The sequence below is a fragment of the Perognathus longimembris genome, chromosome 19 (genome assembly GCF_023159225.1).
Source record: "Perognathus longimembris pacificus isolate PPM17 chromosome 19, ASM2315922v1, whole genome shotgun sequence".
Classification (NCBI taxonomy): domain Eukaryota; kingdom Metazoa; phylum Chordata; class Mammalia; order Rodentia; family Heteromyidae; genus Perognathus; species Perognathus longimembris.
In genome coordinates this window covers 41433164-41449821 of record NC_063179.1, presented here as the reverse complement: position 1 = coordinate 41449821, position 16658 = coordinate 41433164, and the positions used below count along the sequence as shown (strand labels likewise).

General features: G+C 37.1%; 1 protein-coding gene across 2 annotated transcripts in view; it reads right to left on the bottom strand.

Moving 5' to 3' along the window:
* Positions 1 to 792: 792 nt before the first annotated feature.
* Fam169a (family with sequence similarity 169 member A) overlaps positions 793 to 16658 on the bottom strand; it is a 50863-nt gene continuing 34997 nt past the window's right edge. Inside the window, exons 6-13 of one of the 2 annotated variants that reach the window (XM_048368048.1) lie at positions 13649 to 13828; positions 12227 to 12355; positions 11318 to 11430; positions 7001 to 7040; positions 6367 to 6517; positions 5073 to 5226; positions 3111 to 3314; positions 793 to 1622 (exon numbers count right to left, since the gene is read on the bottom strand). In XM_048368048.1, the coding sequence (XP_048224005.1) occupies positions 1074 to 1622; positions 3111 to 3314; positions 5073 to 5226; positions 6367 to 6517; positions 7001 to 7040; positions 11318 to 11430; positions 12227 to 12355; positions 13649 to 13828 (1520 nt within the window). In that variant the 3' untranslated portion in view covers positions 793 to 1073. The remainder of the gene's footprint in view (positions 1623 to 3110; positions 3315 to 5072; positions 5227 to 6366; positions 6518 to 7000; positions 7041 to 11317; positions 11431 to 12226; positions 12356 to 13648; positions 13829 to 16658) is intronic. The other variant, XM_048368049.1, reaches the window with a different exon arrangement.

The window sequence follows — 16658 nt, the reverse complement described above, 5'->3', positions numbered from 1 at the left end:
TAGTCAAGATAAACTATATCTAAATTCCCTTAGATGGAGTATTTACCAGATTAAAAGTAGAAGTACACTCTAAGCTTGTAAGCATCTGCAAATATGCAGACTTAAAAAAAATTACAGCAAACTAATACTTCCAATGGAGTTTGAATATTGTGCCCACGTGCCAGTTAAATCCCCAACAGTGGTGTTAATATCAGATCATAAAGGGTCAGAAGTAGATCTTAGGTATACCATTCCACAGCTACTGAAGTTGAAAGAAGAAACTGCCTACAATTAGGAAGCCAAAAACCAAAACATTGGCTTCATAAATCTCTGAACAAAAATTTTTTTTTTTTTTTTTTTTTGGCCAATCGTGGGCCTTGGACTCAGGGCCTGAGCACTGTCCCTGGCTTCTTTTTGCTCAAGGCTAGCACTCTGCCACTTGAGCCACAGCGCCGCTTCTGGCCGTTTTCTGTATATGTGGTGCTGGGGAATCGAACCTAGGGCCTCGTGTATCCGAGGCAGGCACTCTTGCCACTAGGCTATATCCCCAGCCCTCTGAACAAAATTTTTGTGCTCTCATTTAGTTGAGGTCATATGTATTCTAATTTATTGATGCTTGTTTTTGTTTAGGCATACCTACATTTTAAAGAATGAATTTTCATAGCTAAGGTAAAACTTCTTAGAACCCTCACCATGTTTTACTATTAAAACCCTTAATATAAAAGATTTCTGTGATCCTTACAAGAAATGAAAAACCTACGGTTTCACAACTTTTTAATTTATACTTATATATTTTTTAATATTAATGGTCAGATGTCCCACTTGCTAAAGAAAAATATAATATGATCTGGATTCCCAAAATTGAAACATGGTTAATAAAAATAAGAAATTATTATATATACAATATAGCCTGCAAAACTAAAAACCATGGTGAATCCTAGTTCCTAAAGGGAAGAGAAAAACTGCACTGTAAATAAGTTCAAATGGAAAATTTGGAAACTTTTGTCCTGTGCCCCATGCTGTTTATTAATTACCATGTTTAAAAACAACAATTATGTCACAAAGAAAAGGATTCATCATACGTATTTCTTCCTTCAGGTGAGCTTGGCTTTCTTCTTGGCAGGTCCTTTGTGCCCTTTGGCCTTCCTTCTTAAATTCCGCCGGTCGACCACAGGCACTTCCACCTCGATCTCCTCTGAGCTGCTATCTACAGCTTTTTCTGCTGACTGTGTGAACTGATCGAGTTGCTCAGAAGATGCTTCAGACTGCTCCTCTGACTGGTTCTTCTGTCCTGCATTCTGAGAGAATGGCACATCCTCAAGTTCTACCTCTATAAGAGAACTCTGAGGAAGAGCAGTAGACATTTCCTGGGGCTCAGACGCAACCTCCTCGCCCTGGTCTTCCAATGAGGAAGTCGTGTGCGGTGATAAGTTCTCAGAGACTGGCTCTTCAGAAACTTCTGTTACCACAGAGTTTGGAAAACCACTATCAGATCGTTCTTCACTGGAGATAGTAGCAACATTGTCTGAACTCCCCAAATGTGCTTTCTTTTTGGAAACTAGGGACAGTTTCTCTTCCGTGTGCCCCTTGTCATCAGATGAGCCTTGATCCATCAACGTTTCTGAGTCAGTTATATGTCGGGTCTGAAAACAAAATACGTGGTCAACAGGTAATCTTTCGCAACACAGTTCTGAACTGTATTATTCTCAGACACCAACATGCAATGACATTGAACTACAACGGAAAGAATTCAGTATACATTATTTTTTAACCACTTGGAATACAAATCAATGTTTTCAAAACCATCCCATGAAACATCAGTACTATATATTAGTGTAGAGAACAAAGCAATTATTTTACCTCAAAGAGTACTTAAGAAAAAAGGTTAAACTTCATATTGTCTTCAAAATCATGAATCAACCAGGCACTGGTGGCTGTGCTTGTGATCAGGAGGCTGAGATCTGAGGGTAGCAGTTCAAAGACAAGTTTGACAGGAAAATCTCTGAGACTCTTATCTCCAATTAACCACCAAAAAGCCAAAAGTGAAGCTGAAGCTTAAGTGATAAGAGTGGTAGCCTTGAGCAAAACAGCAGTTCTTGAGTTCAAGCTCCAGGACCCACACACACAAAAAAAATCATGAATCGTCTAAGTTCTTAGTTTCCTGATACTACTGGAAGCAAAAGCAAGAATACTCTGGAATATGTGTTTTCCTTCTAACTGACTGGTTTCACTAGATGATAAGTAAGGCAATGGAAGTTTTATTCACGGGTTTAGGTGAGATACTAATAAATGAATGCTATACAAAAAGTTATTGGCCTTAAATTGAAATATTCAAAAGCAACAAAAGTAAAGGGCTGGGGATATAGCCTAGTGGCAAGAGTGCCTGCCTCGGATACACGAGGCCCTAGGTTCGATTCCCCAGCACCACATATACAGAAAACGGCCAGAAGCGGCGCTGTGGCTCAAGTGGCAGAGTGCTAGCCTTGAGCGGGAAGAAGCCAGGGACAGTGCTCAGGCCCTGAGTCCAAGGCCCAGGACTGGCCAAAAAAAAAAAGCAACAAAAGTAAAGCTCTTTTTTTTGTTACTGTACCAAGTCTCTCTTTTCCAATAATCTAATCTGTCTAAACAAATCAGAATTACATTATGTAAGCAACAATACATCAAATAGTTGGCAAACTGTTTTATCCTTTGTTATTGTTGATTGTGCGGTTTGAACTCAGAGCCTGCGCGCTGTCCCTTGAGGTCTTCTGCTCAAGGCTATTGCTCCACTACTTTGAGCCACAGCTCCACTTATAGTTTTTGAGTGGTTAATTGGCGAAGAGTCTGACTTTTCTGCCTGTGACTTCAAACTGTGATCTTCTGATCTCAGCCTCCTGAGTAGCTAGGATTATAGGCATGAGCATTTCTTAGGTCTATAAGAAAAAATTCATTTCATTACCATAGAGTAGATTGAACTCCATGCATAGACCGATATGAATAAGGTTTACAAAGATCTGTGGAATGTTACTCATAACAGTGAATTTTCCCGAAGAACTGTTAAGGAGGAGGAAAATATATCAACTATACCTGCTATCTGCCAGTGGCATTGAAATTTGCATACTTCATAAAAACTGAGTTTACTCCAGCCTTACCTTATCCATTGCGGCAGCCTCAACAGGCTTTGAAGATTCTGCCACCAAGGGAACAAGATTTGTAGCATCTTCACCAGAATGAAAAGACTGTACTTTTAATTCTTCTTCTAAACCTTCACTAGTAGAATCTTCCTCTTCAGTTGTAAGTGAAGTCTTAAGATTATCATCCATTATCTCACCATTCATAGGTTCTAAATCAGGGTCCTATACCAGGAGGGAAAAGTCAGGACATAACTACAAGCTAGGTTGCTTGCTATACAAGCTAGGTCTCTTCCCAGGATGCTGTGATTGCTCAGGATGGATCTGAGATTCAGTGAAAAGATGCATCCCCTTCTTGCTCTTCCGTGTGTGTGTTTTATTTTTTGCCAATCCTGGGGCTTGAACTCAGGGCCTGAGCACTGTCCCTGGCTTCTTTTTCCTCAAGTCTAGCACTCTACCTCTTGAGTCACAGCGCCACTTTCAGCTTTTTCTGTGTATGTGGTGCTGAGGAATCAAACCCAGGGCTTCATGCATGCTAGGCAAGCACTCTACCAGTAAGTCACATTCCCAGCCCTTGCTCTTCCTTTTAAAGGGCAATCATGGGAGGAACATTTTCAGTCAAAAGGTACCAAAGGGAGTCTTTGACTTGATGTCAGCTCTAATTCAGGCAACACCAGCTGTTGGTCACCTAAAATCTTTGAGGCCTTTGCGAAGTGATAGTTCACCCTGCTAGAGGGAAGAAGCACTACCAGTGTTGTGGGAAGCTGGGAAGAGAGAGCCCCTAGCTCAGCCAGCTCACTGTCAGTCCAGGGCAATTTCTGAACATCTAGCTCTCTCCATTATATTCATTGGATCTAGTGTCAACTACTAATTAATTGAGTGACAGTTTAATACTCTAATGGTATTTTATCGCTGTTTTAAAAATTAGAAAACTGATGTAGTCAAGTGTTAAAAAAACACATTTAAGTGGGAAATATTGGATCCCTGAAAGCATATAAAGTTTTCCAAAAGAATAGTGAAATCAGAGACTTGTATATTTATATAATAAATGTTTTATACTACAGAAATTTTTCAGGCCAGACAGGATGTGTGCCTATGATTTGAATGTACAGGAAGCTAAGGCAGGAAGATTGTAAGTCTAAGGCCAACCTAGGCTATAAAGACCCTGTTTCAAAAATATTTTCCTATAATTATAGAAATTTATAACCGTTTTCTATAATTAATACATAGTTTAATGCTATCTGTCATAGTACACAAAACTGCACACAGAAGATAAATACTGTAAATTCATAAAAGGACCAACCACAGTCAGATAATGTTAGAAGGAAGAAAATGAGAAAGATACAGCAAAAACTTAAAAACATAGAATTTTAGTTATAAAAGTGAGAAGTAATGAAAGAAAGAAATGTCAGTCCTCCAGCTTTTAGACTTGAGAACCAAACAAATAGGAGAAGAAAGTCTATACAGAAGTGATTTTTTAAAAAATAGACTGAGTTCAAGCCCCAATACTGGCATTTAAAAAAGACATCAGTCCAAACAGAAATCTTTAGTAAACAAGTATAGATCAATATTAGAAATCTGGAGTTATTGACCATTCCTATATATGTACAATTTATTAACCTAGAAGTGTGTAAATGTGTTTAATTTCATGGCTTATTTTAAGTACCAGGTATTGAACTCAGGGCCTTGCACTATTGCTTTAGTGTTCTTGCTTATGGCTAATATCTACCACTTGAGTCTAACATTTTGTTCACTGGAAATGGAGTCATGGAGAGTTTTCTGCCATGCTAGCTTTCATCCAAGATCCTTTAGGTCTCAGCCTCTGAATTAGTTAGGACAACAGGCATGAGCCACAAGTACCTTGCCCAATGTATGCTTTGTAACCTTAGCTACAATTTATGTTTCGTTTTTTTTTCTAACAATATATAATTGATGAAAGTTAATTTATTGTTCTCCTAAACTTATTTGGTGAATGACTCATACCTTCACACCATCTTGTTTCTCCAGGCCAGTTTGGGTTTCTAGTGCAGGCCGTGCATCTTTGTCACTGATTTCATCATCAAATTCTGTCACTCGCTGCTCACATTCTTCCAGGAATTCTTCTGAGCTCTCTGAAGTGCGTGCAGTAGACTCCAGTCTACAAAAAAAAAAAAGAACACTATTCTTAGTTGTTCTATATAGTTTCAGGAATCATTTTCTTTTCTTTCTTTTACCTGGTATTGAACCCAGGGGCCTTGATTATGTTAGACAAGCACTGTAGCCTAAGCTAAATCCACCCAGCCCCATAGTTTATTTTTGAGACACAGACTCACTGTAGTGTCCCTGGCTAGCCTGGAACTCACTCACCGTGGAGTACCCAGCTAGCCTTAAATACGTGAAACACCTACCTCAGCCCCCTGGAATATTTTCCTAGGAAAGCAACATTTTAGAGGAGTAAGTGTCACAGAGTCAACAACTTTAGATTGCAGGTCTAAAATCAACCTTTAATCCTCTTACAAATCTGTTCTCTTCCAGACCACGCTCTTCAAGTCAATAACATCACCATTTTCTCAATCAGGTAAACTAAACCTCTCTTTTAATCTATTCATATCTGTTGGATTTTACCCTTCTGGAATAAAATCAAACCTCATTTTGCCTGGAACAATCTCATTTAGCAGATTTTGCCCCTAACTATGGATAGCAGTACAATTATTTATTTATATATACAGTATGAGGGGTCCAACCCAATACCATAAAAAATAAACAAAAAAGTTATCAGAATTACTAGGAAAAGTCTAACTTTATAATAAAATTTAAAATCTTGCTTAAGATTCAAAAGAAGACAGAGAATAAAAGTTTTGACCTCTGTTGATTCAGCTGACTGCCAGTTTCTCGAAGAACTACCTTATTTATAGTTATTACTAACTTACAAACTAAATCCAGTAACTCAATAAAACGGAGCAAGTATAAAACAAAATTGAGGGTTTAAACAACTGACTGAATTTCCACATTTCTAAAACTATACTGTCAAATTCAAAGCTGACAATAATGACCCATAATATCAAGAATGTTCCCTAGATTTTCACACTTGAACGATTCAACAGTGCATCTATGCCCTCTCTCACTAGCAATGCTCCTTGCAACAAGTTCTATGTAAGACCTAGTACTGGGAAGCCTGATAATAATACAAACAAACCCCTAACAAGGGCATTTGCTATACAAACAACAAAACAGCTGCTATCCTTATTACTAAATACTAATAGTATGAAGATTGGAAACAACATAAACAACTAGTTACTTGTTTATTGAAGCTGTAGGTAAAGGCTGGACAGTTTTCTCATCTTCACCTTGAGAACTACTAAATTCAGCATCTTGAAACCGCTTTCCTATCTTTGGCCGCTTTAGATGACCACTTCGAGTACGAGTGGAAACAGGTGTTTTATCATGGCCTGAGGGGGAAAAAATAGCAAAACTGCACTTAAATGATGCACTGAAAGGATTACCTACCAAAATGCACAGAAATCAAGAACTATACACATATCCTCACCTCAGAGTGCTTCTGCCCTCACATCAGGCTAATAAAACAATGTCAGTGTTTCTTCCTGAATTATAAAGTAGTCCAAACATACTCTTCATTATTACTATTGCCCTGAACTTTGCCACGTGTTTCTGCATTCTCAAGGATGGATATTCTCCCTCAATGGCTTAGGGAAATCGTGTGGACATGACAATCCCGATTTCACAGGTAAGGAACAAAAAAGATGAAGATCCCTGCATCCTTAAAGGTACACACACAATAAAACCAATGGTGGCATCTGAACCCTGGTCGGACATGAGAGCTGGCTAAATCTTCACTTCTTCTAAGTCTTGCTCACGCACACACATACACCTAGGTATTTCAAAAACTTACTGAGATCAGCTGAATTCCTTACCTTCAGAAGTGCTTGCAAAGGCATCTTTTAGAGAATCAATCTAAAATAGAGATATAAATTAATACCCAATATTTTAAACTATTTTTCTCTTTGTGAGTTTAATTCACCATTTCAAGGGGAGAAACATTACACTTTTTCAAACAGTACTATTTATGAAGAGACTGAAGTCTCAGTTATCATGAGCCTAAGAATGTATGTAAAGCATCTTTCCCAACGTTGCAGGCTTACACAGGTGTTTCAGTCCTCAGCCATCTGCTCTCCTCGCCTTTTTACCTACTACTTTCATGTCAACATCTATTGCTAGCCAATTTAAATATATAACTAAAGTCCCTTAATTCCAATCCTGATTTGCAAAGCAGTGTCTCCCAGTGGATGGGTCCATTTGATTTCACATTCAGCCCATCGCAAAACGAACCTTATCTTTCAATCCAGCACTACTTCCTATCAAGGTTAGTAGCAGTAACAATCAGTCACTAGCCAGAAACCATGAGGCAGAAACTGTTTTTGCCTATCCCTCATTGAATAAACCATAAAACCTACAAATTTTAACTGAAGAGTAGTTTTGGTTTTTTTTTTTCCAGAATTATCCTGTTCTTTGTATTGCAATTGTTTTAGTTCAAGACTTTCGTATCTTTAACCTACACTGCTGCAATGGCTCGTTCCTGGTCTGGCTATCCCTATCTCATCCCTTCCACTCTGATGACAGAGGATGCTTCCAAAATACAAACTGCGCTGCTACTTTCCTCAAAAATTTGAAAAAAAAAAAAAGCATTTAGTTCATCACTGTACATGATACAAGCTCACAAGCTCTGGACTTACTTTCATATTAAACTTGTTTTTTTTTTTTTTAACAATTGCTGGTTGTTGTGTGGTGTTGCTGTTTTTTTAACATGCTATCTTCTGAAATGCTGTAACAACCCCTATCACATAACTCCCATCTATCCTTTAAGACTGACTCCCCCAGCCATGTACCTCCCATCATTTGCTAGAATCATTGACTTAAAGCAAGTATTATGGAGTAGTATATTTATTTACTTATCTGTTTTCAACAGTGGATCAATTAGATTTCTATTTATCTATTTTCAACAGTGGTTCAATTAGTTTCCCCAATGATGTAAGAACCAATGTTTTCTATGACTAATGACTGGTCCATACCTATTCCACTATCCCACCATCCACACACATCAGTTTTAGTTTAAAAAAACCTTCTGAATGCAGTCTATGAGCCTACCACACCCAGGGTTTTAGTAAGTGTAGATGGTGGTATAGTTACTTCCTTGTTTAGGTTCTGTAAGTACATTTTTAAGAAATTATATACTTATGGGATATATATTGTGACATTTCAGTATGTATAATGAATGTGTACAATACTGGATAATAGTAATAGGCATATCCATAACCTCAAACATTTGCCATTTCTTATGTTGGGAACATTTGGATTCTCACTGTCAGTTTTCGTTTTAAAAAACCTTCTGAATGTCGTCTATGAGCCTGACATACCCAGATTTTTTGTTGTTTTGTTTTGCCAGTCCTGAGGCTTTAACTCAGGGCCTGAGCACTGTCTCTGGCTTCTTTTTGCTCAAGGCTAGCACTCTGCCAACTTGAGCCACAGCGCCACTTCTGGCCCTTTCTATATGTGGTGCTGAGGAATGGAACCCAGGGCTTCACATATACGAGGCGAGCACTCTTGCCACTAGCCCATATCCCCAGCCCATACCCAGGTTTTTAAATGGTCCCAATATAAAGAAATTTCTTTAAAATCTACTTATAGAACCTAAACAAGGGAGTAACTGATAAATGGTATGATTTTAAAATTTTGCCTTCTAGAAGAAGCCTTTATTCAACTAGAAAAGAAAAAAACAAAAGACACAAAAGGTGTAAGAGAAACACATGTCTTACTTTATGTATAAAATACAGAAAAGCAAATTAAATCACTTAAAAATAAATCATGTAGTTGAAATAGAACTGCTTCCTCAAGTAGTTACTCTTTTTTTTTTTTGGCCAGTCCTGGGCCTTGGACTCAGGGCCTGAGCTTCCTTTTGCTCAAGGCTAGCACTCTGCCACTTGAGCCACAGCGCCACTTCTGGCCATTTTCTGTATATGTGGTGCTGGGGAATCGAACCCAGGGCTTCATGTATACGAGGCGAGCCCTCTTGCCACTAGGCCATATCCCCAGCCCAAGTAGTTACTCTTAAGAAGGATATAAATACAAGACATAAAATTTTTCTTGAGCTAATTTAAAAGAATGTAAAAAATTTCTAAAATGAAAGTTTCATTTTGCTGTCAACTGAAGACACAGTATCACTATAATGTATTTTTAGTCAGATAACTTATTTTAAATTATTTGTCTTCATATTAAACCAAGTAAATGCTTTCATTACATTTATGCAGATTTTCTTCTTGAGTTTATCATAGCTGTCCAATATACAATGAATCTTTATATCTGAGGAATCTGGGCCATAATATATAAGAAAAGAAATTTAGTCTAAAGCTCTAAAAGCAGAAAAAAATTACAGTCTTTTTAAAAACTTCAACTCTTTATATGCAGTTGTGGTATTTATGTTTTTCTTAGAAACATAAAAAAAATTCACTCAAATAGACAGTCTTATGCTAATTAAATAAGCATAATAATAAGCACAAATAATTTCCTAGATATGTTCTCTGCATTATGCACTTATATAAGACTTTTTTCAATACTAAGAATATACTCAGACATGCATGTAAAAAATACAAATGCAAACAAGGAATTGATAGCTCATGTCTGTAATCCTAGCTACACAGGAGGCAGAGATCTGAGGATTTGAGATTCAAATCCAACCTGGGTAGGAGAAGACTCTCATCTTCAATTAACCAACAAAACAGTCTGATACAGAGTTATGGCTCAAGTAGTCAAGTGCCAGCCTTGAGCAAAAAAGCTAAGGGATTGGTGCCATGCCCTTAGTTCAAGCCCAGTACTGACACAAAAATAAATAAGTAAAAATACATAAATAAATAAAATGCAACTACAATAGATGCTTTCATGAACTAATAAACTCTATATAAAAACAGACTAGTGGAATCTTAATATTTTATATAATGTTAAGTACCATAAAATATGAATTCTGGTCTAGATCTGGTGTCCTGTGAGATCAACAGGACACCCAACATTTGCAAGGTATATTCATTCTACAAAGACCTAGCACATATAGTCTGAAACTTCCCATAAAAAACTCTTAATATTTCCCATAAAAACCTCATAATAACCTACTACAACTTCCACTTCTAGAAATTTCTATGTTCAGGGAAGTAACTATGTATGAACAAAAGACTCACCTAAAACTACAGTAACTTAGCCAGGCACCAGTGGCTCATGTCTGTCATCCTAGCTACTCAGGAGGCTGAGATCTGAGGACCAGGCCAGGGAAGGAAACTCCATGAGACTCTCTCCAATAAACTACTCAGAAAAAGCTGGAAGTGGCGCTGTGGTTCAAGTGGTAGAGCACTAGCATTGAGTACAAAAAAGCTCAGGGACAGCGCCCAGGCCCTGAGTTCAAGCTCCAGGACCAGCAAAATAAAATAAAATAAAAGTCAATAACTTAAGTGTCTAGCATCAAGAAAATAAATAATGATGTTTATGTGTAGTAATGTGCTGCTGTTTCACAAACATGTTTTAAAACAGCAAAGCAATAAATGCTCACAATAATACAAAAGAGAAAAACAGCTACAAATAGCATAACAGTATAAATACAAAACAAGTGTGTATAGACACATACTTTATAATATATAAGTGAATATATAAAAATTTCAATAGTATCTGTTTCTAAGTATTAGGATTACATATTTTTATTTCCTTTTATGCTATTTTATGTATACTGTCAATCATCTTTAATTCCCTATAATACTGTACATACCATTAGAATTATTTTTCAAAGAACATTAAGTCCTTGGTAATCAATTGGTAAAACAAAGCAAAACCAAAACCAAAACAAAGCTGGTCAGTTGAAATTACCTAAGTTAGGGCTGGGGATATGGCCTAGTGGCAAGAGTGCTTGCCTCATATACGCTCATATACGCCTGGGTTCAATTCCCCAGCACCACATATACAGAAAACGGCCAGAAGTGGCGCTGTGGCTCAAGTGGCAGAGTGCTAGCCTTGAGCAAAAAGAAGCCAGGGACAGTGCTCAGGCCCTGAGTCCAAGGCCCAGGACTGGCCCAAAAAAAAGAAAAAAAATTACCTGTTAGTGAATGAACTGTAACACTTAAAATTTAAATATGAACTAAATCCACATTAAGGAAATAGGAACATTATTTCCTACAATGAACATACAGTGTACCTACAGTTAGCTGCATCTCACTAGACTGATTGTCTTCAGCACCCGGTTCATATTCTGGATCTATTGCAAGAGCACATTCCCCGGACAGAGGCCTCTTGGCTTCATGTTGAGAAACTGCTGTGTGTGGAAAAAATTCTGAATTGTAAACCAATCAGTACTTGTTTTCATTGTAACATTGTTTGTATTGACTTTCATTAATATTTTGAAAAGTAGCCTAGACAGAAAGGACTGAAAAATCTTGGTGTGGATGTCCCCCTCACAATATATTATGAATACTTGCCATTATAAAGAGTCTTAAATAGGTACCTTCTGTATTCAGTGAAATTGAGGAGAGATGTTGGACATTAGGGTTACCTCTATTCTGCAGCAGCCTATTGTATACCATTTTAGTATTCTTTATTTTTGATCCAATTCCTACTGGGCTGTTACAACAAAAAATCCAAACAGGATTAAAGGGTCTGTTATTAGAAAGGTCACATCATAACACACTACCACTTGTGACTATTACCACCTGGGGAAGTGGTAAAGAGCCTGCCTAACAAGTAGATTCTGAGTTCAAACTCCAGTACTAACCCCCTCAAAAATAAAAAAGACAAACTGGGCACTGGTGGGTCATGACTGAAGTCCTATCTACACAGGAGGCTGAGATCTGCGGATTGTGGTTCAGAGTCAGCTCAGGAAAGAAAGTCTGTGAGACTCTTATCTCCAATAAACTATTGATAAAGCAGGAAGTGGTAGAGACCTAGCTAGCCTTAAGGGGAAAAAAAAAAATCTCAGGAGCAGTGCCCAGGCCCTAAGTTCAAGGCCCACAACTGGCAACAAAACAAAACAAAACAAAAAACACAGAAAAAAAGAAGACAGCATTATTATTAGATGCTGGTTTTTGAACTGGCATACGTTCAAACATAGTTACCTGTGATTTTAAGAGTCTCTCTCTGTAATGCTCTGGTAACTGGTATTCGCTGGTACCAGTTTCCAACACCTTCAACTTCCCAAAGGAGTTCATGGTCTCCTGGATACTTTTCAACGTATTGCTTGGAAGCTGAAAAACACATTTAGAATTTTCTAGAAATTTCAAATACCTAGTTATGTGAAAGAGAAAATATAAAGTAAGCTGCCCAACTAACTTAACAGAGCTAGTATAATCTTAATACCAAAACACTACCAATGGAATTTCAGAAAGTATACAACAGTAGTCTCATTTATGAATAAAAATCCTATAACATTTCAAATAAGATTTTTAACATTAATATAAAAAGTATACGTATAAAATTATTTCACTTGTAAGTGTAATAAATCTATATAGCCTAAGAAACTTTCATCATTAAAAAGAAACTATAAGTGGTAGAACCACTGTGAAAACAATTTGGCAGTTCCTTAAAATTTTCAACACATAATTTACAATTCCACTCTCAGGTATGTTCTCAAAAGAAAAATGGAGGGGCTGGGAATATGGCCTAGTGGCAAGAGTGCTTGCCTCCTACACATGAAGCTCTCGGTTCGATTCCCCAGCACCACATATATGGAAAACGGCCAGAAGGGGCGCTGTGGCTCAGGTGGCAGAGTGCTAGCCTTGAGCGGGAAGAAGCCAGGGACAGTGCTCAGGCCCTGAGTCGAAAGCCCAGGACTGGCCAAAAAAAAAAGAAAAATGGAAAAAAATCAAACAGATCTGTAAACCAATGTTCACAGAAACAACTCACAATAACCAAACATAGAAACTTATGTCCATCAACAGATGAACAAACAAAATAGGGTACAATCATGCACAGGAACAGTGTTTAGTGAAATATGCCAGGGCCAGAAGGACACTGTCTGATTCCACTTTTATGATGTAGCCAGAATACGAAAGTTGAAGAAGACCCAAATCAGGAAAGAGTTTACCAGAGGAATAGGGAAGGAAAAGAAGAGACATAATCAAGGCTGGGAATATGGCCTAATGGTAGAGTGCTTGCCTCGTATACATGAAGCCCTGGGTTCGATTCCCCAGCACCACATATATGGAAAAAGCCAGAAGTGGCGCTATGGCTCAAGTGCTCTAGCCTTGAGCAAAAAGAAGCCAGGGACAGTGCTCAGGCCCTGAGTCCAAGCCCCAGGACTGTGGCAAAAAAAAAAAAGAAAGGACATAATCATTTAGTGGGGTAGACAGTAATGTTGGGGTAAGAAAATCATTTCAGATATAAACAGTAACGACAAAAGTATAACTTGTAACACTGAAGTGGGTAAAAAAAAAAATTTTTTTTAGGAGACCCCAGGAGAAACACTGGAAATTGGTTACATCAAATTCTACACAGCAAAAGAAATAATCAACAGAGAAGAGGCAACCTAGTCCACTTACCTGTGTACATGAGAGAAGACAGTGGATAGCGCAATCCAAGTGCATCTTCTGTAAAGGAATCAACAAAATCCTCCAACATGAGAAGCCCACAATCTTTGCCTCTGTGTTTCTTTCTTACAAACATTGTATCAAGAACTGGCAGTTGGTAACTTTGGGTAACATATGAAGTACATAAGCTTCCTGCAGTAGTAAGAACAGAAAACCAGCAACTTTTCATATTGAAATATATAAACACTTAGTGACATGAGTTATTCTTTTCTAAAACCATTTAGTTTTTCTCGTACATAAAAAAAAAGTTCAGGAAATATGTAAGTTCCTTCTATAGCAAAGTATTTCCAGCTTTTATTACATATTATATTTATGTTTGATTATATATTGTAATATAGCTATGTGCTTATATATCACGTTATCATTTTATAAAACATATACTTGACTATGTATGATATATATTATCACTCCCTACAAGCAAGTAACTCTAAAATTCATCAACTTTCAAAATACCAGAATATTTCATTAGATACCAGAGTATCTAATGCCTATAAGAGATACATGAAATATTTAATTCCAACCTAACAACTAGAAATCCAAATGTTGTCTTACTTTTTCCCTAGTGTGTTCTGTCTTGTTCTATCTTCTTGACAATGGTAAAAAAAAAAAATGAATTTTTCTCCAAAGTTTTCAGAACTATGGTCTATGGGTTAGAAATAACTGGAAACATATGTCTTACCATTGGCTAAGTTAGCACTTTTTTTGGGGGTCCATGATGTTCATATATATATGTATGTATGTATGTATATATACATACAGATACATATATATACTCACACATACACACATATATACATATATAGGCATAAGTATATATACATACATAAACAAACATATATATTTAATGTTAAACAGGAGAAATAATTTCTACAGTCAGTATTTCTCTTCTTATTATATGACATGGTAATATATTTTTAAGAACATTGCTGGGTATTTGGGAATTGGCCATCTAAATAGAGGTCTTAGCTCATTTAATATGAGTTTGCTTTGTTTTTAGACAAATTCTTGTTATGCAGCACAAGAATTAACCTCAAATTTTTGCTATATAACACAGGGCTACACCCACCCACCCATATACTACCACACCCAATCCTTTATATGTCAAGATATTATCAATCGAGGGCACATGGCTTTCACTTTCCATTAATTTTATTAACTCAAAACCATCAGTCGATATTCTGCTCTTATTTGCCTCAAAGTAATTTCTTATTTTTAGATCATTCACATAATTTGGGGTTAAAAATCTTAATTCAAACATGAAACAATGGTAAGAGAACAAAGATCTCACAAATTAACTTTCACCAACATACTTTAATAACTCAATCGATATATTAAGATTTTTTTCTTTTTCAGTTCAACTAATAATTTGAATTATTTATGATCTAACTGGAGAATTTCAGTAACTTTTAGGAGTATCAATTTTTATGTAGAAATGGGTCATGTTATATAGTTAAATTTTGGATTTTAAGTGCTGACATGAATTCAGGACAGATCGTTATATGAACCTAACAATTTGCCACATGATTTAGCTAAATGTGACCATTATCAACTTGGGAATCAGAATTTTCTCTCTCTCTTTTTTTTAGGTGCACAACCAGTACTTAAAACTCAGTACAGTGGTGCCACCTTCACTCACTGGTTAGTGCTCTACTAAGTGAGCCACACCTCCACCCTCAGGATTTCCTCATAATTGTAGTAGTGACTAGGAAACTAAGAAACACTAAAAGCAACAGTAGCTCAAGTTCAAGCTACCAACCAAGAATGAGAAGAGAGGGCTGGGGATATGGCCTAGTGGCAAGAGTGCTTGTCTCGTATACATGAAGCCCTGGGTTCAATTCCCCAGCACCACATATATAGAAAACGCACAGAAGTGGCGCTGTGGCTCAAGTGGCAGAGTGCTAGCTAGCCTTGAGCAAAAACAAGCCAGGGACAGTGCTCAGGCCCTGAGTCCAAGGCCCAGGACTGGCAAAAAAAAAAAAAAAAAAAGAATGAGAAGAGAAAACAAATAGCTCAAGTTCTCAACACAAAATCTAAAGATCTATGTTTTATTTTTAAATCTAGTTTACATGTTGCAGATTCCATCAAAACAATACTTGTATTTAATTTTCAAGTTAGAAAATTAGACTTGTATTCAAAACACTTAAGGAACTCTTATACCTCAAAAAGGAAAAAAAAAAAAAGAGAAAGAAAAAAATTTATTTACAGACTCAATGTCGATTAGTGGTGTCCAGGGACCTCAGGGTAAGAGAAACGGGAAATGACAGCTATGGCTGCTAGTGGCTGTTGACAGTGGCTATTGTTTGCTTGAGGACAGAGAAAGGCAAAAAGAAACTTTGGGGCTGAAATATGGCTCAGGTGATAAGAGTGCCGGCCTTGCAAGCACAAACAAGGCGGCTCTGATTTCAAACCACAGTGTTTGCGGGGTGGGGGGGGGGGGGGGGAGCAGCAACTCTATATGAAATAGATTATGTTCCTATGTCCATTGTCTTGATTATGATATATGACAAAACAAGCTGCAAGTTTAAAATGTGCCAATTTTATGCATACGCATAATAAAACTGGAAAATATTTTTTTAAAGCTGGGCTGTTTATGTCAGTAAGACAGGCAAACAATTGTTGGTCATTGTATAATATTCACAGAAATGGAAAATGGGGCAATAACTCTGAAAGTTTGGAAATTCCTTTACAGATGAAACAGAGTTAGCACATGACCAGCAATTCCATTCCCATGTATATAGGCCAAAAGAAATGAAGATACAACATATGAACACTCAAAATTGAAAAATATTAGAAAGAACCCAAGTCTATCAACTAATGAAAGACAAAAAACAATAATACTTAATCATGAAAAGTAATTAAGGACTGATACATATTGTAATGTGGATGAGAACTGGGGGAAAAAAAAGCAGCAACAAGCCATATGTTGTATGATTCCACTATCTATTTGAACTATTCAGTTGAT